Raw genomic sequence first — 24031 nt, 5'->3', positions numbered from 1 at the left:
GCTGCAAGAAAGAGCACTACTAATTGTATTTAATTATTGTTGTATATATAGTTTGTGTATTTATTCATTAGTCTTACTTTTTATCTTATTTTTATTGCAGATGGATTTGTAATTTTTCCTTATTGTGTGCACCTTTATTTTCCTAACTGCTTCTTTGCTGCTGTGACGATTAAATTTCCCCACTGTGGGATTAATAAAGTCTTCCTCCATCCATCTATGTAATTTGTTCATCTGGTATCTGAGCTCTTTGGATCAGTCGCCACGTTGTTGGTTCATTTAGAAAAGCTGCCGTTCCTGATCACCACACAATTCATATTTCCATTTGCTCCGTGTTAAAGATAATTTTACAGATTTTTTTTTTTTTGACTCATTTAAGCCTTATTAACTCCATTCTTATGTTCACCTGTTTCTTCATCCCTTTTTAAATAACACCCTGCTCCTCCACAACAAGCTTTCCAATTTAAAAAAAAAAAAAAGGTAAAAATGAATCCCACAAGTCTTTGTCTTTAAATTGCTGCTGCCTTTCTCCTCCGTTCTCTAAGAGTGGGACCTCCTGCTGTGCAGTGAAATATACATATGTGGCCAATTGGTTTTCCTTCCATCTGACTTCTGCCATTTGAGCTCTGAAATGGCCTCATCACTTCCGCTCCGGTGGCCATCAGCGAGCCACCGTGTTGGCTTCGGCCTGCGCCGAGCTTCTGCAACGCTTCATCTGCATATTGTAAATATGCTACAGCATCCCAAGAGTTAAACAGGCAGGCATTAATGAATAGGCTGCCTGCCAAAGACATGAACTATTAAACATGCATACAGACGCTGCATCTGATGCACATCACAATACTGTTTTGCATGTAATTCATGTAGCGCATGAATACTATGAACAATTAATAAAAAAAAAAGCACAGGAAGAAAAAAACCACAATTACCTCCTTTTTATTTCAGCAACAAACACTTTGTAGTGGCGACCTACTGAAGCCCAGAATGAACAAATTCAGGAAGTAAAAAACACTAATAAACACATTATATTAAGTGTTCCTCCACAGAATATTGTTGGATTATCTGGAGACAGTTTTCATGTCATATTTTCTTTCCTCCTCTTTTTACCACCTATGAAACTATTCAACACAGTCTGCCTGACTGTTAGATATCCTGATGCTAATACAAGTAACACTAAAGATAATAAGGCAGAAGGTAGACGATGGAGGCACTAATGGGAACCTGGTGCTGTCGGGGACTCGGTGGAGCGAGGAGGGAAGATGGTTACTGCTCGGTGCTGGAGAATCCCTGCAGACGGTGGTGTTCCCTCAACCTGTGGAGGACAAACAGGAAAAGGAATGACTTTTTATTTTTCTTAGATGTTTTGTGCAGCTGTTGGGAATAATTCTTAAGATTTAAACTGCGCTAACCTGACGGCGTTGATCCTGATGAATCCGGAGGCGTCACATGGGTCGTAGTCTCCCTGCACGTCCATGCTGGAGCGGAAATGAATCAAGAAAAACAAAAAACAAACAGGTCAATCTTTAAATGTGAGGCGGGAGAAAAATGTAGCGCGAAAGAGCAACTGAGAACTGAAAGGGGAAAAAGTTACAGGATATTGTGGTGATAAACTGATTGAAATGTTTGGTATCATTGCAGTAAACACAAGAGCCTTTTCGACTGCTGGGATAACAGCGTCGCTGATAATCTGCTCTTTTGAAATGACGCTCTGATCGATTTTCCTCTGAATGCGCTTCTTTAACGTTGTTGGTCGTGAACGACGGCGGATCAATACGCCACAACCAAAACACGCTCGCGTGCACAAAGATGCACATAACCCATCTGAAAACAATCCCATCATATCAGATGTGAGCTAAGTGTTGAGATGATTTTGTAATCTGATGTTTGTCTTCTGGTTTATCCACTTCTTTTCTAAAAAAAAAAAAAAAAGAAGTAGATCTATAACTTGTGCCGGTGTTGTTGAGGCTGCCGGTTGCAGACGTCGTGTTGGCGTGCGCGGGTGTCTCACAAAGAGCGCCCGTGTGCCGTGTAATTACAGCAGTTTCTACCTGCCGTGTTTAATACACTCTCTCTCCGAGTCCTTTCCTCCCCGTGACACCCCCAACTCCCGATCTACAGCTTGCACCCATTCTTCAAAAGCACTTAGCAAAAGAGGAAATTGCCAACAAATGATAGGATAAACACTATAAAAAGAAAGGCCGACAACTAAATCATCAACTCTCAATACAAGGCTCCCTACCCGGCACCTGAACACCATTATGAGTGAGTGGCCACAAAGAATATGGCACTTTGTGTGTGTGTGTGAGCATGCGATTGTGTATTCCTTTAAGAAACCCTGCAGTCTAATTGAGAGCGACGCCAGCCGAGAGCGAGGAGGGTGACATTTGTGTCTCAGATGGGTGCGGCGGCGGGCTGTATTACCACTGTGTTAATGACGCCGTTTACTGTCGCCCGCCGAGAGCCAACAGGATGTCAGCGGGGGTCTCGAGCCTAATCTGGTCGGCGTGTGCGACTGTGACAGGTTTGTGTGTGTGTGTGCGTGTGTGTGCGTGTGTGTGTGTGTGTGTGTGTGTGTGTGTGTGTGTGTGAGAGAAAGACTGCTGCCTCCAGGTGTACCGCTGGCAGGTACATGCATGTCAATGGCACCGCAGAAGTTCAGATGTTGCACTAAAAGCCTTTTATCAAAATTTACAAAATTAATAAAAGTTATAAACAGTATATCATAAATCCACAAACCGTTGCCAACTATTAAAATGTTTTGTGAAGTGGTGTTCTTAGTTGTTTTTTTTTTGTTTTTTTTTAAAGCCTGACTCACAAGTCTGATTTTACTTAAAGACTTTGGTGAAACACAAGAGACAGTATATTGACACTGGGGGAATTGTTTGTTTTATTAGACAGCAGAGAGTTTTGCCCGACTGATGGTGGATTTTTAGTACCAATATTAATATTAGTGCAGGTGTAGTGCCACTTTTTTTTTCCCTAAGTGAGGAAATTACATGTTCTCAGTTCACCTGATCCGGCTGAAAATCATTAACGTTTTTACGTGTTTGAAGATTCAATCATCTCTAAAGCTGATGTCATGAAACAGAGTCAATTCTAAACTAAATGGGTCAAAGCTGTCATGTTGGCATCGATGGTGTATCGATTGATTTACAACATAAACTCGAAGTTTTGATCTGCTGCCGTTTGCCCTGCCGTACACGTTAACACAAACTCAGCACTTCCTGTATCTGTTTCAAATTAAAAGCCCACGAGTAGACGGAAACCCTTCATTTCTTCACGAGGCTTTTATTGTGAAACATTTGGAGGGACTGAAAGTGGACGAAAACACCGTAGATCCAGAAGAACTGTAGAAGATATCTGGATTAGAGTATTGACTTTGTTAAATTAAAATCAATTAAATTATTTTGACTGTTATATGTAAATTTGCCAACGCAGTCGTTACACAACCTTCAGAAAAAAGCCACAACTTAACAGTGAACATGTCTTCTTCAACTCAACTATTTAAAAAAAAAAAAAAAAAAAAAAAAAAAAAATCGGAAGGACTTTTGCCAAAAAAAATGAAAACAAATATCAAATAATATCATGCTGTCTTCATTATTCTTTAATATTAATACTGACTCTGGGCTCAGAAATCGAGCTCCATGGAGACAGATGTGTGACGGTCTTTTCTCTGGACGTTTCTAATGAGACGCTTTATGAGGAACTTCTGGGTCCGTCTGTCCGTGACCCCGAGGACACACAGATGTGACGCTCCAGCTGTGTTTCTACAACGTCAAGTGTTGAAATCACAGCATGGGCCTTGATAAGTGAACAGGTTGTTTTGTTTTTTTAAAGATTGATGAGTTGTAATTTATCTCGAGTGATTCAGCAGTTCTTTAAAATGTTTTATTGCAAACAAAATCTTTACTCAGAAAAAACTGTACAAAAAAAAAAGCCAATAAGGGTTAAAAGAGCTGAACGGAGGCCAAGTCTGAGTTCAGTATAATAATCGTTTATCTCACAGAAGACAAAATACACACTCACTGCATTGATTTATTTTTTTTTTTTTACATGCTTTTTCGCTTGCCAAACCATGTAAGGACCTGAATGGCTGACTGTGCGAGGCATGTTGTTTTGTCTCCCTCTTTCTGACCTGCTTAACTAGCATGACACCCCGTTACTTTGCTCTTGAAAGCCCAGTGAAATCACCTCTCCGCTGGCTGAAAACACCATTAGCTCTCTGACTCTAGGGTACAACTGGAGTGTGTGTGACTGAAGGACTGAAGCGGAGATGGAGAGACATATGGAGGGTTGTTGTTTTTTTTTACTTTGGTCAGTGCTGAGCCTACCCAGAGGGCATCGGGGGTCAGCCTCCTGAACAAACCCACTGTTACCACCGCTAAGAGGCCTCGGGGCGAGGGGGGGGGGGATCGGGGAGGGAGGGGCTGCCCTGCAGGAACTGAGTTTGACACTTGTCTGATGTCTTTGTGAGCCGGGATGGGTTTAGTGTGCCGATGTGGAGGTCATCGCTGACCTGACAACAGGCCGACTGGTGGAATATCTGCACCGAACAACAGCTGCCACGCTGGAACGAGCACACACACGTTGTTCTGTTTCTCACACACACACACACACACACACACACACACACACACACACACACACACACACACACACACACACACACACACACACTTACCTGACCAACTCTTCGTTGTAGAGGGACTTGGGTGACTCTCGTCCCAGGAGATAGACCTGACCCTTGAAGACAGACAGCTGTACTTTGCCCTCCACGTTCTCCTGCGACTTGGCGATGCAGTGTCGCACGAAATCACACTCGGGGCTGTACCAGAAACCTGCAACACAAATAAAACCCTTAGAAATACTCTAACCTGATAACACACACAGGGCAAATCAAAGAAATGTGCAAAAGCTGCTTACACTCAAATGAATTCAGCATGTTTCTGAAAAGTCTTTATTTGTGCAATATTTATTTAAATAACAGAAGTTGATGAATTCTTTCCAGCTATGTCGAGTTACTCATCACAGCTTTTCTGCAGCTCTCTTTCACTTCGTGAAATCCAAGATTGACGACATGACGCTAACATCAAGTCTCCTCGCTGGAGATGATCCTCGGTATCCATCAGACACCTCCCTGATGGAAACGTGTGATGGATACGAATTTAAACATCTGAAGTGCCTAAAATCTTCATAAATGTAATGAATTGGATGATGGCCAAAACAATATAGAAGATGGAGCAATTATGAAAAAGCCTCCGTTAGTCGCAGGGTCTGCGTTCATCATTCCAGTCGCAGGTGAAGTTCATCCACAACTTTCTTTTCTCCCATTTTTCTGACCTGGAACTCATCAGTTTCTGAGACAGATGGGCGAGGCGACGTGTCTATATGTGTTCAGAGGTCAGGCACGCCCCGCCCAGCAGGAGGTCCTTCTCTCATCACCTCATCGTCGGGTTCAAAGACACAATCTTTCCCCGATTTCATTTCCTCTCGTTTGGAACAAGGTGTTGAACACAGTTTACTCTAAAGAATAAACTGCATTTTATTTGATCTTCGTGTCGCTGGAAGATCTCCATGTATGGTGGTTAGTTTGGGGAAGAATTATCATATTTATTATTGATTACTGAAAATCAATTATACTGAATACCTGAAATTAGATGTATTTTTTTTTTTTTTCAAATAATCAGCGGTTCAAAATGATGTGAAACTAAAACAATATCTTTATTTAAGATGCTACAAATGTTTGGTGCTTTTACTTAATGAATGATAAAAAAAATTATCAAGCAATTATTTGACCATTAATCAGCCGTTTACTTTCCATTTGTGAAAAGCTTGACGTGCTGGTACCGAACTGCTGCAACTTCTCAATAAAAACCTGTTTGGGTAAACGGTGCCGTAAACAGATGCAGGACAGGTGCCTTGTTAACATAAGCCCCACTGCCAGCCGTCTGCTATCAGCAGAGTTATTAATGATTTAAACCCACAGTGGGTTTAATCTCCGCCCTGCTTCTGAAGGGAACACCTTTATGTGTTCGCTTCCCGTCTCTGGAGGGCAGAACCGGAGTGGCCTAGTAGTCAGTCTGTAATGGCGCTGATCCTATTATGTGGATGAAGGTGCAGGAGACTGGAGACTGAGCAGAAGGGAGGATTAAGACACCTGAGCCAAGAAAAGCTCACACACACACACTCACACACACACACACACTCACTGAACATACATGTACACATGTGGCATGTTTGCTGCGAAGGAGAATTAAAGAATAAGTGAAACAAGCACTTACCGTTGTAGACGAGTTCAGAGAACTTGATACCGAGTCCCTGTTTGATCCTGCGCACCTCTTTGTCCATGGTGAAGGTCTCGATGTCTAAATGGGCCTTCAACAGAACCGTGCCTCCCGGGGTTTCATAGATCCCTGCAAAAAACACAAGAGGAAAGAAGGCAATTAAACTCATGAACACGTGCACAAATCACAACAGTTGGATTTTAAACAGAAGTTAACAGATTAGTAAGATTCATTTTCATACAAATATGTAAGATTAGCTATTTAATTGTCTTTTTCTGCTCCACGATTATAGTATAACAAACAAACCATGCGGAAATATGATATTCCTGTTTTTATACAGGTTGATGGAAATCATACTAACGATGCAAAATGACAAAATTCAGCTCCAATATTCCTGATCAAGCAGTTATAATTTTGCATGCTTTACCCAACTCAACGGTTTTGTCCGTCTAAAATATTCAACACGCTTTTCTCTTGTTTCACCGCAACCTGTGGCGAGGTCACCGCTCTCCTCGGAGGCCGTTCACAGGAACATAAACTACAGGCCCTGTTCTGTTCGTCTGAACTACCTACGAGCAAACCGCTCTGTTAGCCATCAGCCGTCTGACAGACAGACAGACAGACAGACAGACATGACATGATGAGCCTGTCCTGGGTAAATGACGGGGTAGGAGGCCCCTGCCAGCCTGCAGTCTGGACGAGGACTCTGCCTACCCTGCAATTTACCCCCTCTGGACAGGGAGGGAGGGGTGAGGGAAGAAAAGATGAGGTAGATGACAGGAGAAATGAAGCTGTCACTTCCATGTCAGCTAAAACAAACGAAGGACAGGGAAAAGGCTGCAAGACAGACCTGACAATAGAGGGAAAAAAAAGGAGCTTCATTAATGACAGACATTTTGGCGAGAGCTGAAATTTGGAGACCAGGAGTGCCGTTTCCCCCCCATTCAATACATGGGTCCTCACGCCAGCTGTCAGTTTGAATGACAGTCACACTTCTTTGATTTAAAGCCGAGCTGCCAGTCAGACACTTCATGGCCGACATCCACAATTTGTCGGACTCTAAAACCGTTTCCTGAGAGTTAACAGATGAACGCTATTTAATCTCTTCCAATCTGTACAACCCCAAATACTACAGCATCGGTCCTGATCTGAAAATGGAGAAGCATTTGTGCTGTAAGGCAAAAGCAGAGCTTAGCGATGCCGCTAATTGTCTAAAGCCTCAAAGGGTTGCCACCTGAGCTGGAAAGACTTTTGGCTTTTTGGTGATCCCGTGCTAAAAAGGGCACGCAGGGACATTTCAGGGAGCTTCTATCAGATAAATATGTTAAAACTGCCCTCCAACACAACTCGGCTTAACAGAGAGGCGGAAACAATGAAACGTTATCTGCTTAAGCTCCAACAGTGGCAGTCGAGTTGGGCTTAAAGACACAAAAAAACCTGCAGTGTTTTTTTTTAGGTTTTAATCTTTTATACAGTTACTGCTGGTATGCTGACCACGCTGCAGGCCTGAAGGGCTGAAGGGCTTCAGCTCAGGAATTAAATCTTCTTAAGCCTTTTGGGCAAAAAGTTATAAACAAGCAAACATAGATAAATATCTGAAGATGGAGAGGACGTCACGCCAGTTCATCCTAAAGTGACAGTTTGCTCGTTAGTGGCCGATGACAGAAATAAACAAGTAAAAAAAAAATTAAAAAAATTATAATTCGGTCCACCGTGTTGGAGTTTGACACGAAGCCCCGTGTTCATGAAAAGACGAGGCCGTTCCCGTTGATCGGTCCAGCTTCCTCACCGGTGCACAGGTTACAGGTTTGACAGCTGGGAAATGTTCGTCCGGCTCACAGGCCGCTGACAAAACCTTCTTGACAAACCATTTTCAATCCTCACACCCCCCCACACACAAATAAATATGACCCAACACAAATAAATATGACCCAACACAAATAAGTATGACCCAACACAAATAAGTATGACATGTCCCCCCCGTTCGATCCCTCCCATCATCCATTGTGCAGAACACGACTGCCATTCCAGAGGAGACCAACATGTCCACTCGACGGTAGTTATTGAACCGCTCGGGCACCTCCGCTCCACCTCCGCTCCACCTCTTCCTGTTGCTTCAGTGGAGGAAACAGCTTTGATCTTTTGTTCAGCCGAGGGGAGAGAAAAGTGGGCTTCCCATTTTCCAATTTCTACCTGCCAAGTTGCGCCACAGCCACAGTCTGCTGGCCAGTCAATTTGTCAATCATAGCACATCGTGTCGTGGGGGAGAAAGAGAAGTGTGTGTGTGTGTGTGTGTGTGTGTGTGTGTGTGTGTGTGTGTGTGTGTGTGTGTGTGTGCGCACCACAGCACACTGGCCGTGCATGTTTGCTGCGGTAACACGTGTAGAGAACCTAACAAAGGAGCTTTTCAAATTGCTTGTTGACGCCAAAGATAAAGAGACAAAAACATCCGTGTGCGACTAAACGTGCACATACGTGACCAACGGTGTATTTGTATGTATCCAGTGGAGCATGTGCACCTTCATCTTCTACACTGTGTGTGTGTGTGTGTGTGTGTGTGTGTGTGTGTGTGTGTGTGTGTGTGTGTGTGTGTGCGCATGCATAAGTGAATGGGAGTAACTTCGGTGTCTGTGATTCCAGGTGAACCAGAGGAAAAACATTTCTCTCTTAAGAGTGCGTTTGCCATCCAGCCCACTTTTATGGAGGCAGAATAGCGAGCGTGACACTTAAAGCACTCATGTAAAATAACGGCAAATTGCATGAAAGCCCTGGAAAGTGAAAGGAAGGCTTTTGAACGCATGTAAAATTAAAATACTGAGAGGCATTTGAGAGTAAGTGCAAATGTTTCCATCTCACTGCATTTGCAGTGTGTATCATTGTTTGAGTGAGTCAAGAAGTCCGTCAAACTAATTTAGCACAAATAGAGAAAATGTCATCACCGCGACGGGCTGCCAATTCCTCACCTCGGGACTTCATGCCGATGAAGCGGTTCTCTACGATGTCAATCCGGCCAACTCCGTGTTTTCCTCTACGAGACAAAGACAGGTTCACTGGACACGTTCACTTCGGCCTTCGAGAGGAAGGAGCCCATCATCACATCGGCTGCACGGTCGAAGCGATCAACGCTCCCACATTTGATCAATTTCCTGACTTTGAAATTCAGTCTGTACTTTGGAGGTGAGAAGGGTGGAACAAACATTGTCGTGGAAGCAAAGCGTTATTAGTGTCAGGTTTACCTCCGTTCGATTACATGTGAACGACACCTGGCTAAACACATGTAACACTACATGCATCAAAGTGGTGCTTCATTTTCTGAAATAGCTTGAATTGATGCAGATTAATCCAACCGTCATGTCAATGCATCATTTGTTTCTAACATGATTGTACCAGGTAAATAAAAAACAGACCCCATCTCACTCTGGGTACATGTTTCAGGTTTTATGTGTATTTGCATTAATTGTGACAAACTTTTCACAGCAATGAGACCAGCTGACAATAAATGTATTAAACACCACAGTACATGAACCGATATTAGAAATTCAGATTATTTCTCTTTAATAATATTTCCACAGGACTGCCAGCATCTTTGGTAAAAATCTGTTTTGGCATCTTCTACAAACAGGCTGCCTCCTTTATTATCTCCTCTCCCTAAATATAACATTTTGATTAAGCAGAAAAACTATTTCAATATTTTCCTGAGAAAAAAAAAAGAAAGAATTCAATGCCATCAAGAAGCAGAAATATTGCAAACTAGTTTGTAGTTCGTACCATTTCATTAAACGATGCTTGTAATGAAGAGACACAGACGGCCTCCAGTGGGAGGTTAAGGACAAAGAAAACTCCTCGTGGTCAACACTGAGCTCAAAACGGGTTCTTTTGGTGTCGGCTGGCTCACTTTCACTACTTTTCATTTATTCTGACAGGTGGGAAGCAGAGAGGGAAAAGCTGAAGAGAATCTGATCCCAGACCAGCAGCGACTTCACTGCTCCACCTCCGAGGACTCACCGCTTCAATATAGGAGGCTGAAAGTCCCTGGATATCCAAGTCATACTTTTTTTTTTTTCTTCGTTTAACAGATGCGTAATACAATTTAATAGAGATACTCACCCGATCTCGTTGAGGTATGAGAAGATCTCCAGTGGTGCGTCTTTGGATTCGCTCTCTTTCACATTGATCACCTTGACAGGAACTCCTAAAGAAATAAAATGTCACACCATCATACAAATAACAGCACATTTTTAATACTGGATTTTTTAATTTTTTTTATGACATTTCCAAATTCCATCACAGTCCAAATAAAGTAAATGTCGCTGCAGCAAAGCAGATAGCTGTTAAATTAAATTACTCTTCATATAATCCACATTTTCATAAAACCTATTACAGAGTAATGAGAAGAGCAAAACCAGAGAAACAAACAAACACACAACTCAAAAAGGCAACAAGTCTAAATTACATTTTTGCACAGTTAATGAACAGTTTTGGGAAATGACTTTTCAAAAACTGATGAAAAGATTTAATTCCAAAAGGTGAAGAAAGATTTGATCACATCGGCTGACAAGTGAAAAAAAAATCCGCAGTCGTCAGCGAAAAGTGAAAACCATTACAAAGGAAGATGGGAGAAGGGCTAATAAATTCAAAGGCCCTGCTCGTTTGAAAGCTGTGAAATCGTGGGCAGGCCTTTACCTAATTCAATTACACACGCAGCTTTGTTACCCAAAACTCTGTTTAGCACTGAGATTTCTTTGAGTGTTTGTGTGTTCATGCGCATGTGCGGGAGACAAAAAACACCTGCAGATCCATCTCCCATCTCCCTACTGACCGACCGACCGACCGACCGACGTGCCTCCGACGCACGGCGGATTTCTCTTTAAAAAAAAAAAAAAAAGAAAAAAAAAGAAAAGACGCCCACGTTAGCTGCACACACGCTTCCTCCGCAGATCCACTTAAAACCAAGTGCACATCAATCACTGCCGCGGACCTTCGACGAGCAACACGGGCCAAAGGTGGCGACGAGGAAACAAACAAGGGGTGAATGTGAGAAGGGAATATAACTTCTTTAAAGACTGCACGGGGAGGAAGTGAGGAGGAATGTGCTGCGTGTCCGTCCGTCCGTCCGTCCGTCCGTCCAGAGCGGAGCCCGACATACTTCAGCATGCTCGCAGTTGTCAGTCAAACAAGCTCGAGAAGAGAAGAGCAGCACTTGCGGTCGCCTTTCAGCCGGTGTGTCCAAAGCCCCCCGACAGGAATGACATGCGAGGGACTTGACTAATTTTTTTAGACAAGGGCTTTGTTGACGGCCCATTCTCATATCGCGGGAATCGTGGTCGCTCCCATGAAAAAAAATTAAAAAAAACAGAAGAAGAAAAACCCGGTGCAGGAGAGGGCAGGACGGATGGTGCATTCTTAAACCCGCACCCCCCCTCCCAGATATCTAATAATTAGATTAAAAGTTCAAATAAATTAAGTGAGTGTCTGAACGTGGGAGTGTCGGGGCTGGCCTTTCGTCCCCGGGCTCTCTTTTTCTTGCTCTCTCCATGTTGCGGGTTCCATCATTCACTCGAGGGGTCTTTTTCTACTCGTGATCCTTTTCTTCAGTTCTTCGCAGCCTAACAGTGCAGACAATGGGAGCGCAGACACAGTTGTAGGAAAAATTACTGCTTTACATTTTTCCTCTCTGTCTCTTTTTCCTCCTCACTTTCTTTGGTGTGAATGGAGGGAGGGAAGAAATTTTTCTTTTTTATAAAAAAAAAAAAAAAAAAAAAAAAAAAAAAAGAGCGTTTGACGGGGGAAAAAGGTTCCTGTCGTTTAAATATTCTTTTTTAATCAGTGAGAAAACTTTGGTGAGAAAGGCAGGGATGAAAAGGTGGGAGGGGGAATGAAATGAAACATTCTTGTGCTGATCTTGTGCTCAGAGGGAGGAGTAGGCTTGGGCCTTTGTGTGGACAACTAAAACAGCTTTTGTCATAGGGTGCTCAATAAAGGCACAGAGAATATGTGTGAAAATGGAGCGCAGGCCGGCAAAGAACCCGCGAAACCAGACTAGGCTTTACTAGTGCATCGCTGTTTTACAAAAGCCGCTGGACTGACACCGACCAGCTTGTTTCACAGTTAAACATTTTCTTTGGGAAGCTGGTAAAAAGGGAGATCTGAACACCATTTTGTTGCAGATCCATACTGATTGAAGAATTTGTACTTTGCACCTCTGGCTGCTTTACTGACTGCAAATCTTCTGCCAAACTTTTGAACCTGCCTTAAATCCCAATTATAAGTCATAAAGCTGCCCATTAACCCCGCGTGATCAGAGGAGGTAGTGTCTCTTGGCCGATTGATGTTCTGGTACTTCAGCCTCCGCCAGGGTTGAAGGGACATCTGTGGCGTTTGCCTCGGGCCTGGAGGCGTCTTCCCATTTTATTTTTGCACAAACATGTGACACTTTCTACTTTTCAGCCCGGCCCTCGTGGCAGTACATCTAATGAGCGTTTTCTGTGGCGCCTCGGGGCTCGGTGTTTTAGCTGTGGCTAATGCTTCCGGCCTGGGTGTGCGCCCCCGGGCCAAACAAGGCGGCTTTGGACCAAGCAATGCCGTGAGGGGTTAGGGATAAGTCTGGGTGGTCAGAAATGGTGCTAAAGTGCAGCCGGGTCAGAGCCGAGGCCCTGTGGCTACAACCATCAATGTTAAGTAATAAAAGAGGCGTGGATTTGAATTTTACTGATGACAGAAGCTCAGAAATGATATGCGAGTGAGTGTATGCATGAAAAAGAACAACATACATCTGGGTTTGATGGAATTCAGAAATCTAACTCGAGATTTTTTTAAGTGGAAGCGAAAATTTTGTTTGAATTTAATCCGTTTGACATAATTGAAGCCCAAATGCAAAAGACGTGCTTCAATTCTTGCTCACAAAATGTATGAATTTCAATCCGTTCCACTAATCTTGACATGAAAAGATAAATCATCATCCAGACGTTTTCATTTTGATTTCAGTTTAAGTGGAAACTTTTGTTGTATATTAATTAATATTAATATTTGACTTCATTTTCACCGAGTCAAATGTATAATTATTTTTCATGAAATGAATGAGGTCAAATCAATTATGCGAGTTCTAAACAAGTATTTTACATGTGTTCATATCAACATCAAGGACTGGAGCTTTGAGCAGTCGTGAGGTTAAAGACGAACGCAGGCTGACGGAGTAATTAACAGGCGACGTGTTGCAAACACACAAACCGTTTTTGAACTCTATCTCCAGGACGTCCGGGACGTTGGGAGAATCCTCGGGGTCCTTGGTCATCAGGTACAGGTCAGCCGGAGCGTGGCTCTGAGAAAAAAAAAGAAAAGAAAAACACAAAAAAGAAATCAACATCTCCATTTCACACACTTCACTGCACTTGATGAATAACTGGGACCTTCTACGACCTCGTCAAAGAACAGCACCGTGAATGTGGGACTATTGTGTGAGGTGAGTGAAAACAACATCAGGAGTCGAGTGAAGACAAAAATCAATGTTCAATTTTTCTCCTCTATTTGGTTTAATTTTCCCCGTCTGGCCCGTCACCACAGGGGGGAGGCGGGGAAACGCAGGACGCAGAGAGAAAGTGTATATATGAGGGCTAGAGAAAGAAATGAGTCACATCCTGGAGAAGAGTCAGAAAACACCTGCAATAGGAAATCCTCAATAACATTCGGCGGCCTGTCTGTGTCATGTGTCTCCAGATGGCGTGACCTCCTCCTCTTCTCCTCCTCCTCCTCTTCGTTTCCCACTTTCAGATTTTGAGTGACTTTCTCTTCCGACTTATTTTCAAAACACTTTTTTTCTTTTCTTTTTTTCTCATAAATGGAAATCACACAACAAAAGCCTTCAAGTCAACACCCTGCATCCACTAAAGTTATCCCGGGTGACAGACATTTGTCGTTTGTTTCCAGCTGGCGGGAGCGATTTCAGTAAGTCATGGTCGGGACCCAGAAGAGCGTGGCGGTCCGACGCGTCCGCCCAGCGATGCACCCCCTCCAACAATTACACAGCATTAGGACAAGACGATGGCCAATGTCTCCTGAGCTGAGGCAAATTGCAGGGGGACTATGCAAAATAACTACTGGGTGCATTTAAATGGAAAGCTTTACCAGACTCTAAATCATCATACAATAACTAATCGGCATCCGCTCGCCGCCTGTCAGTGAGGAGAAAACGAGCAGCGCAATCACTTTCCTTCCTTTTAACTAAACACCAAAATTGACTGGGAAGGCAGCCGTCTCCCTCTCCTTTATTTTCTGCCTCAGTGCCCTGAAAGATGCCAAATGAGAGCGAACAGGAGAGGGACAAAATGACTCTCCTAAAAAGCCTTTTGATGCGTACTCTTTGGGGGGTGGGGGGGAAGAGACGGGATGCATTTTTTTGGGCCGTCTTTTTCAACCTTCAGATAAACACAGTAGAGCAACATAAGAACCATTAGCAAGTTTACAACTTCTAGGAAAACTTAATGTATTTATTACCTTTATATAGTTTTTGATAGGTTATACATGAATTAAATGGTCAGCTCCAAATTTGGGCTTTTAAAAATCAACTCTAAAATAAATTAAATTTAAATTTCTTGGTTTAAAATGACCGTTTTGTTCCCTTCGAGTGTCTTTGTTGCCTTTAAAATAAGAAAAGTGCAAAACGGCACTCTTAAAGAAAGAACATGAAACAATTTATACCCAATCAATTAAAAACACATTTTAAAAATGTATTCAAATTCCCAGTAATGCCAGAAAACTCATTTGTGCTCCAACGATAAATATGAGCCATTTGATACGAAGAGGGGAAAAAAAAAAAAAGGGAACTAAAGGGGATAGGGTTGTTTCCAGTGTTTGAGAGATCAATGCATTTCAATTCAAACCCCCTGCAGGTGGACCTGTCCCAAAGCCGTGGCCCTGAAAGAGAGGAAAAGGTAGAAATAGAGGAGGCGAGGGGGGGGCAGGGGTATTGGTGGGAAATGGGGCGTGAAGCGCACCATCATGTAGCACAGAGCAGCTCCTTTGGCAGTCTTTGCTTCTGCGATATTGTTGTGCTAAACGTGCCCCATACAGCAAAGAAGGAGGCTGACGCATGAACTTAAAGCAAGTAAATTTCTATCTTTCCACTTATTAGTTGCCTCATTGGTTTTCAATCGACACCAAAAAAAGGGGCCAAGAATGGCAGAGGTGGCAGGAGGGGAGGGGGAGGAGGGGAGGTGGGAGGAGGGAGGGAAGGAAGCTGAGAGGGAGACGGAAGAGAAGCGAGGATGGTAAAAACATCTTTGGCGCAACGGATTGGAAATGATGCTTAAATCACTACGTTTCAAGTCTGTCCTTCTTTTCCAAATGTAAACTTGGCAAATTGAGCCCAAAAAATGAAACAATATACACGTGACGTGCCGGAAAAGATATTTATATTCTTAACACCAAGGACGTTTTGGTTAATGCCGGATCGCCTCAGCTGAATTTAATGAGGACAGCAGACACGTCTCCGTGGAGCGATGCTGGGACGGACACGGAGGGCCGCTCGCTAAGTATGACAGGTCAGGACCCACTCAGCCCCGAGGGCAGCGAAGGCAACATGACAAACGCCGACCTCTTCGCTTCGAAGGACGCATTCACGTGTATACGTACACCTACGAGCCCACTTCCTCCCCCTACGGGCGGTCCCCCTCCGACCATCCATCTTTCCAGCGAAAGCCAATCCGATCGGCGGACGACAAGTTTTCATTTCCTCCGGGTGAGCGGCGGCTCGCTGCTTCACGCCCGTCAGCTCCCTGATCAAAAGAACAAAGTGGGCCCGGAGGAAACTCGCCGACAAGAGGCTATAATTAAGACCGAGGTGATGTTTTAATGACTCGGGACAAGTGTCGGGCGGCCGCAGGGCGGGCTCTGACCGCTCATGTGTGGCGGGACGAAGACGGCGGAGATCGGGAGGAAACCGGAGGATGTGGAGGCATCCAACAGTCGGCACATTGTTTGTATGTGATCTGGTACGATATCATGATGGAAGATATTTCTGGTGACATTGTTGATGAAATAACCACACCGATGTATTGTTTTTGGCCCGAGATTTTAAAGGGACAGCTTTTACGATCTCGCGTATTTCTGAATGAGATTCTATGTAGACAAATGCATCATGTGACAAAATGGCCAACAAAAAGCAGGAAGCCTGAACCTATTCCACCTCATGACGGCAGCAAGTTGCCCCTCAGCGCGTGTCTTCACACAGGTTAACGCCGCCAGATGGAGACGAGTAAATAAAAGGTCTGCGGGCCGTGGTAGCCACGGCAACACGGTTCGGGGTTATCAGGAAGGATACGGTGTTAATCACAGAGTAACCTGAACTCTGCCGACTCTTATCTACAGCAGAACATATGAGCGACCATTTGGACATTTCCTAATCTGACGGTGTTGAGCAGAGAGAGGCCATTGTATCACAGGTGGGGGCGGTGGGGCGGGAGGGGGGGGGGAGTTGGGTCCGGCCTCAGCCTTCAGGGCTGTAACAGGAGGATACTGATATAGAGAGGAGATACTTAAAACAAGGTGACCTCTTTCAGACGACCCGGATCACAATCTGACACGTTGGTTTGACCGTTCGTGGGAGAAATTGGCTTTTTTTGGGGGGAGCTTTAATTTCATTTGCACTTTTAGGTAGCATTTAAACTGGTGTTAAATCTAAAAGTGATACTTAAAAATGCTGCTGTTGTGACCTTAAAAAAAAAAAAAAAAACTTGGTAAAACTCCAACTGCAGAGTGGGCGAGACGACGTCGCCGCTGGAATTACTAAATTATTCCAACTCTTTCAGGAGTTCAAACTATAATTTTGCGCCCCCTGTAATGTATTCAAAACCCCTTTTAGACCTCGGCACCATAAATATTTCATTGTATTTAATGCCATGAATCGATTCAATATTGGAGCAAATGGTCTGACACAAAAAGCCCCTGAATGAAATCAGTGAGACAATACTTTCATCATACATCGCGATGCTATTGAGCTGTTCTATTCAAAACATTTCTCCACAGGACGAGCGCTGAAGAGGCAGCGGAGGGGTGGGAAAGGGCCAGAGAAAGAGAGCGAGCGCTCGAGGTCTGAGTTACAGTGGCCCTACCCCGGCACCTCCCCTCCAGCAGCGCGGGACCCCCCTCGCCTCCCCGTCCTTTGGGGACTCATCTGTCTGGCGCACCGTCTTTGTACTTTACTGTTACTGGTGACATTTTGGTGTCACGGTGTCATGATGAAATGGCTCCCCTCCCACGTCGCAGCCTGCGGCGGCGCAACCAGTAGAACAATGAGGTCCCGAGGAGCTGGGGCTGAAACTCAGGAGGCCCCAGCTGGGTGCAACGCCCTAACCCTTCCCCCTCCCCGGCTCCCATGAAATCGGGAATTAGTCGAAGCGTTGCTGACGACAAGTCAGTGTCTGTGTGTCCCGGGCTCTTCCCAGGGCCCGGCGAGGACCCGGGGTGACGAGAGACACAGACACAGACACAGCTACCAAGGGATGGGAGCTTCGGGGTCACCGGGGGCAACCTGTATGTACTGCATTGACCTCCGACCCCAGCAGAGATCAAACTCTGGTCTCACCCGTGGCGCTGGGAGAGAGTCGTGTTTGTCTCGGGTGGCACGGGTCAGCAAAAAGGAGAGCGGGCCGACTGATGCGTCACTCACACATTTCACTGTACAAAATCATTCTCGTACGATTTCTCTGTTTGCTTTGAGTAAATAACAGCAAACGCTGGACAACAAAGGAGATCAGTTTAAAGTACATTTCTGTGCATGCTGTCAGGTTTTGTGTAAATTTGTCTCTTGATTTTTACTCCAGCTCAAGATTAAATCAAGATGAAGTAGGAGTAGAAAACATTTGAAGAACAGATGTTGATGTAAAATCTCCCACATTTTGAGATGTACGTTGTTTTCACTTGAACAAACTGTTGCTTCCTGATCAGCTTTCGCGTTTAGAAGTTCGTAAACGGTGATGTCACCGATCAAGGTTGCAAATAACATTTCTTGAGTTATGAAGTCATACATGACACCAGTTTTAGCTTTGAATTTCACAAAAATCACTCCACACTGATGAGCTGTGTAAAGATGAAGAAGGACCAAAGGAATGACTGCTATTAGGACCGATTATTCTCACGACTTTGGGAACTCACCTTGGGGTTCTCCAGGATGCCGGACTCATAGCTGTAAAGAAACATAATTTGTAGAATTACGGTCTATTTATTTCATAATATAATATAATCTAAAGAAGGTGCATTTCACCCGTCCAACCCACCTGATGTGCATGAGGTTGGCGTCCATGCTCCAGGGGGCCCGAGGAGTGACGGGCACCGGGATGCCATGTTCCTGCAGAAAGTTTGACAGAGAAAGACGTCATTGTGTTACAACCAGCACCGAGACTTCAAATCAGAATTATACCTGTCCACCGATAAAAGTTCTGAATACAAGAAAACCAAGAAACCTATTTCAAACAGCTGGTTTCTGGCACGCTGTGGAAGCAAAACACATGTGTCTCTACATTTCTTTTGTCTTCATGATTTCAAAATGACAAAAATAACCAAAGGTCATTTTGTTATGTTTAAAAGGAAAAAGTCAACCATTCATTGTTTTTAAAGAAGTACTGCACGAGGTGTCGGCTAAAACATCATGACCACCCTCTAGTGGGGGAAAACCGGATCAGGAGCACCATCAAACGGGACCATGTCGGGACAGCGGTCGCAATAATTCAATCTGAGAATGATTAAATGTTTCAGTTGGTGTTAAAAGTCTGTTTAAAGTTTATGGATAACTCTTTATTGATCCCAAGGTGGTCGCAGCAGCACGAGAGACAAGACAGCTACAGATAGAAAAAGGATGGAAATAGAAATTGGGAAAACTCCACCACATCAATCAAAAATCAAATTACAGCTAATATATAAATACAAAATAAGAACATGTATGGTTTTGGACTGTTGACTGTCATGTTGGCACTTTTTGCCTCGGTAACTTTTGATGGGGATGTTTGTATTTTTATCATCCAAAATGGTAAATCAGGGTCATAATTGTTGACAAGACTCATTTAAATAAATAAACTTCTGGGATTCTGACATCACACTGCCGAGTCAGTTACCTGTGCATATTCCATCAGGTCCTTCCTCCCACGGAAGCGGTTGTAAAACTCCGGGATCCTCCACGGTGCAATGATCTGGACAAAGAGACGGTCGAGAGGTTTGTTCCTGCTGCAGCAACATTACCTCACGGTACGCACCATTTTCATTTCAACTGGTTTATGTATTCGTGACATATTGGTGAGAGAATCTCGAGAAGGCTATTCCTGCAAAAATAATGGTAATCAATAATTTTTTTTTAAATAAATCACCTCCATACAATGAAACAGCAAACTCACCTGGACCTCGGGGTAGAGGGCGTAGCATGTGAGCTCAAAGCGGACCTGGTCATTTCCCTGAAAAGTACAAACGATAGTTCAGTACGATGTTCTGCGTGTGAGGTGTTTTCAACATCCAGCGGTTTTATTAATGGTTATAGAGATATAGTTATTTTCTTGATTGATTTGGTAAATATTTGGCCAATAAAATGTCAAAGAAAGTGAACCAAATCCACAAGCTGCACTACTACGATATAAATGTGGTGTTTGTCTCCATCTACAGGAGAAATATGGACACTGCATTTCACCTCATCCTATCTACATGCCAAAGCTGTTTATTATATATTAACTGTTTATTATTATTAGCACATTTAGAAAGTTTCGATGAATTAAAGTTGTTCTGTCCAGTTAAAATAGTTAGAAAAAAAAGACCTATGTTTTTTTATTAGTATTTTTTTCTACCTTCACAACACGCAAAACTTACTTCACACCTTGAGCATTACAAACTTTTTTTTGAATCCCTTTAGACGTGTGCTTTGATTGTCAAAGTAATATACGAGAGCATGAGATGACAGCGTGAACCTTCAGAAAAAAGTCATTCACTTTTTGCATGGTATCCAGGCTGATGAGCAGTCAGCAGCTGTCACTCACCAGCGCTCCTCAGACTCAGAAACGTCTGGCGGCGCTCCGAAGTGCAAAAAACATATTCAGATTTGAATTTGAAGTGCAGAGATTCGTTTCATTCAGCTGGTGACTCAGGCAGTGTGAATAAAAGAGCAGGCAGTAGCATCTGTTTCAGACTCGCAGGAGGCTTCTTCTTTTTTTTTTTTTTTTAATGGATGACTAATAAGAAGTAAAGTTACAGTTTCCCAGTGAAAAAAGGGAAAAAAAAAAAATCAATAAATAGATTTGCAGACGTTGGATTTCTAACTCACTGCTGAGGTTTCAGTCAACAGAGGTTAATATTCAACCTGCAAACGCAGCAGCTAAAGTCTAATGTTTAGTCTGTGGTGACATAGTTAACTAGGTTAACTAGTTTGTGTTCAGAAAAGGCCACTCGGAGCTCCAGAGCTTGTAATCATAATGTCAAGGGTTGAATTTCAGAACCAGTAAACGGGCCTTAAAAAGCAGCTTTTCAATCCCAGCTCTCGGGAAAAAAAAAGAAAGTCAACAATTTGAGATTTCAGTCGTCAGAGTGGCGATATTATCCGGAGAGCGATTTACCTTCCCGGTGGCACCGTGGGAGACGAACTGGGCGCCCTCCCTGCGTGCGATCTCGACCTGACGCCGGGCGATGCAGGGCCGCGCCACTGCGGTGCCCAGCAGGTAGCGGTCTTCGTAGACGGCGTTGGCCTGGACCGCGGGCCAGATGAAGTCCTCCACAAACTGGGTGCGCAGGTCTTCGATGAAAACCTACACAGGAGTTACATCTTTGATTCAAATCCTGTGAAGTATTTTCCTTCTCACGAAAGAAATAAGCTCGAACATCCAGGATTTGACGGTCAGCTGGCACAACATGCATGAGTTCATGTTTCAGGGAACCCTGAAGACGAATCAATTACAATATGAATGAAAGATCTAAAGTTTCATTTGGTATTTTATTTAAGGTGCTCAGGTACGATGTCAGCCTATAACTGTCGTCATGTTTCATTGTCGCTCACCTTCTTTGCACCGAGGCTTTCTGCCTTCTTCCTGGCAGCTTCAAAATCTTCCTCTTGCCCGATGTTGGCCTGGAACGACATTTAATCGCACACAACATTGAGAAACGAAGAAAAACGCAGTCGGAAATGATATGCGCCGACACACGAGAGGCACACGTCTGTGCAAGTGTTAATTCTGACAATCCGCCATCTTGTAATTCAGATCACGCGTGTCGAGATGTTTCAACCTCATCGTAGCTGAAACCGAGAATAAAAGAGGCCGTCGGATCTCCTGAGCAAAGGAACTGACCCAGTAAACCCAAATGTAAATATTTAAAATTCCCCGTTATTCCTTTAATCTGTCAGTGTAGCTTTTAAAAAAGACTCATATTCAATATATAACATTTAAAACTAAACTATTAAAATGGTGTAAAAAGCTGGCACACTAAATTACAAACAATCATCATTAATTCTCCATTTCTGTCCGATGTGCTTGATGCATCATTGTGAACAGTGACTAACCCCCCCTCCCCCCCTCGACACCAAACCACAAAACCATTGAATGTAGTCAGACAACAAATAATTCTGCCTGCTCTGCAGGTCTGAGTCGCCTCGCGGGCCAAATGTAAATCCAGCGAGATTTACGTTGGCATTATGAAGCCAAATCCTGTGGATGTGAGAGAAGCAGTACTGTAGCTGTGGAAGGTTGTTTTAGGACGGTCCCATAGAGGACCCTCTGTACATGCACGAGGTACGCAAGCAGCTGGCCCGACAACACAACCCTAAAGCCACCTGTTGCGCAACACGTTGTGCCGAAAACACTCACCAAGTAGGTGATGACGTCGTAGCCTTGTTCCTTGAGCCACACCAGAATACAGGACGTGTCCAGTCCGCCGCTGTAGGCCAGAACCACGGTTCCTTTAGACATGATGAGGGTCGTCGGGTCTCTGCAGACGGAGAGGAGGGAATCGGTCGCTGAGGAGAGGTTAATACATAACTCCAGCTGCACTGGGAGTTAAAAAACAACCTTCTGTAATATCAAATCAACAAACACACAGGCGAGGATAAAAGTACGATCTTATTTGGGCCGCAGAAAGTTGAACAGGAGAAATTTGGTACAAGTTTTTGATAATGAATAAACATAATTTAGAATGGAAAAAAAAATGCATCGAGTTTATCTCTATATGAGCATTTGCAACTAATACTTGTTTACCAATTTCTTTAATTTAATGTTGCTACATACTCTTTACTTGGCAGAGTAAAGGTTCAATAAATCAGCAGCATTGAAGCCGATGACGACGTTTCCTCAACTGGTTTTCTAACGAACTGGATCTGCCTCCTTGTTGGTGCCTGCACGAGACTAGGGTTGGGAAAAAAAACTTCCTCGTGACGGGCTCGCGCCCCGGGGAGATGATTGATCAAACAATGTTCTTAGAAAATAAACATTTTAAGTGATGAGCATCGTCCACGTGCGTGTTTCGGGTATATTTCGACCGACCTCGGTTCGTGCCTCTCGTGTGTCACAAAAAGACGCCAAACTAGTCGCGTCAACGTGTACATTAAACGCTGAAACAACACAATAGACTCGCTTCGTGGTTTTTTTTTTTTTTTTTTTTTTTTTTACCAACATAATCCAGATGTGCAGTTTGAGAGACACGAACAGCTGCATCACTCGTGACACTTGGAATTTCTGGCGTTTTTTTTGTGTTTTTTTTGTTGTTGTTGTTGGCTGCCCTGTTTTCCAGCGAAATCCAGACGGTCGCCGTCTCTGCGTGACTATTTAACGCGTCGCATCTTATGAATATAAAACGCGGGTTTTATACTCACCGAAGGTTTTCCTTTAAACTGGAAGGCGCGAACTGAACGGTATCCTGTTGCCGCGATGTCGGTGAGGTGCAGGCGGTTGTTGGGAAAGCAGCAGCAGCAGAAACAGCCGCAGCTTGCTCGGTTGGTTCCCCGGTTGGTTCCCCGGCTGTCTCTGACGTCACGTTGCATCATCCGCAAACACCCGAGACTGAGCTGAGTAAAAGTGGGAAGTAACTGAGTACATTTACTCGAGTACAAAGGTGGAAGAAGTTTTCAGCAATGTGAAAATACTGCAAGTAAAAAAAAAAAAAAGCCTGCATAAAAAAAAATCCTACTTAAAAAGTACACAGGTGAGTTTATGAGTGATTTTTTATTATAGTATGTAATTATTAATTATTAATAGTAAAGCATCAGTGTTTAATTGGGTTTTCAGTTTTTGCAATTTTTTTTTTTCCTCTAATCTCTGATTTTTAGGTGAGATGTTGTCTAATCTGTCCAAAAAGATTGAAAACACCTGGTTTCATCTTAAACAACCATCTTTATATTTTAAAAACACCACTTTATATTATAGTGGAGAAGAGAGTACAATATTTCCCTCTGAGCTGTAGTGGAACCGAAGTTTGTAGAAGAATAAAATCAGTCTCTGTCCAACCACACTTCAGATTTGTTTTTTGATTACTCAAAAAAAATAATTATCTGACAAGTTAATGGTCAGTAATGTTTTCCAGATAACATTACACAAACAAGAGGTTGAAAACCACAGCAGCAATTTTCAGCCCATTTCAATATGACACAAACAATCACTTGATGTTGTATTTTGTTGTATTTTATCAGTGTGGCTGAGATAAAAATTGCAGTACTATAGTATTTCATCATTACTATAAACAGCTGTCAGCGGAGGCTGAGATGTTGTTTTTTTTAGCTTTAATATGCCAGAACTCCTTTT

At 43.4% G+C, this 24031-nt stretch overlaps 1 protein-coding gene across 2 annotated transcripts; it reads right to left on the bottom strand.

Moving 5' to 3' along the window:
* Positions 1 to 917: 917 nt before the first annotated feature.
* Positions 918 to 23257, bottom strand: ass1 (argininosuccinate synthase 1). 2 transcript variants are annotated; one of them, XM_069171911.1, is made up of 15 exons: positions 23107 to 23257; positions 22106 to 22254; positions 21301 to 21369; positions 20864 to 21052; positions 19661 to 19717; positions 19385 to 19459; positions 18551 to 18621; positions 18429 to 18459; positions 13509 to 13599; positions 10389 to 10473; positions 9245 to 9309; positions 6279 to 6410; positions 4679 to 4835; positions 1407 to 1472; positions 918 to 1309 (listed from the first exon to the last, which is right to left on the bottom strand). In XM_069171911.1, the coding sequence occupies exons 2-15, from the start codon at positions 22205 to 22207 to the stop codon at positions 1261 to 1263; spliced, it is 1239 nt and encodes a 412-aa protein (XP_069028012.1). In that variant the 5' UTR covers positions 22208 to 22254; positions 23107 to 23257; the 3' UTR covers positions 918 to 1260. The 2 variants fall into 2 exon arrangements, with proteins under 2 accessions (XP_069028012.1, XP_069028007.1); XM_069171906.1 differs by having other exon boundaries at positions 22106 to 22226.
* Positions 23258 to 24031: the final 774 nt, after the last annotated feature.

The sequence above is a fragment of the Embiotoca jacksoni genome, unplaced genomic scaffold (assembly GCF_022577435.1).
Source record: "Embiotoca jacksoni isolate LCO1_2020_lvr unplaced genomic scaffold, fEmbJac1.0.p SCAF_10, whole genome shotgun sequence".
Classification (NCBI taxonomy): domain Eukaryota; kingdom Metazoa; phylum Chordata; class Actinopteri; family Embiotocidae; genus Embiotoca; species Embiotoca jacksoni.
Note: the sequence above shows the minus strand (reverse complement) of the source record. Positions and strands in the feature narration are given on the sequence as shown.

What these genes read in the sequence shown, in the direction of transcription:
- ass1 (XM_069171911.1), bottom strand. Translation starts at nt 22,207, where the DNA reads ATGTCTAAAGGAACCGTGGTTCTGGCCTACAGCGGCGGACTGGACACG. An exon ending in CCCTCTACCCCGAGGTCCAG is followed by an intron (nt 19,460 to 19,660) that starts GTGAGTTTGCTG and finishes CTCTTTGTCCAG; the next exon opens with ATCATTGCACCGTGGAGGAT. An exon ending in GGAGATAGAGTTCAAAAACG is followed by an intron (nt 10,474 to 13,508) that starts GTTTGTGTGTTT and finishes TTATTTCTTTAG; the next exon opens with GAGTTCCTGTCAAGGTGATC.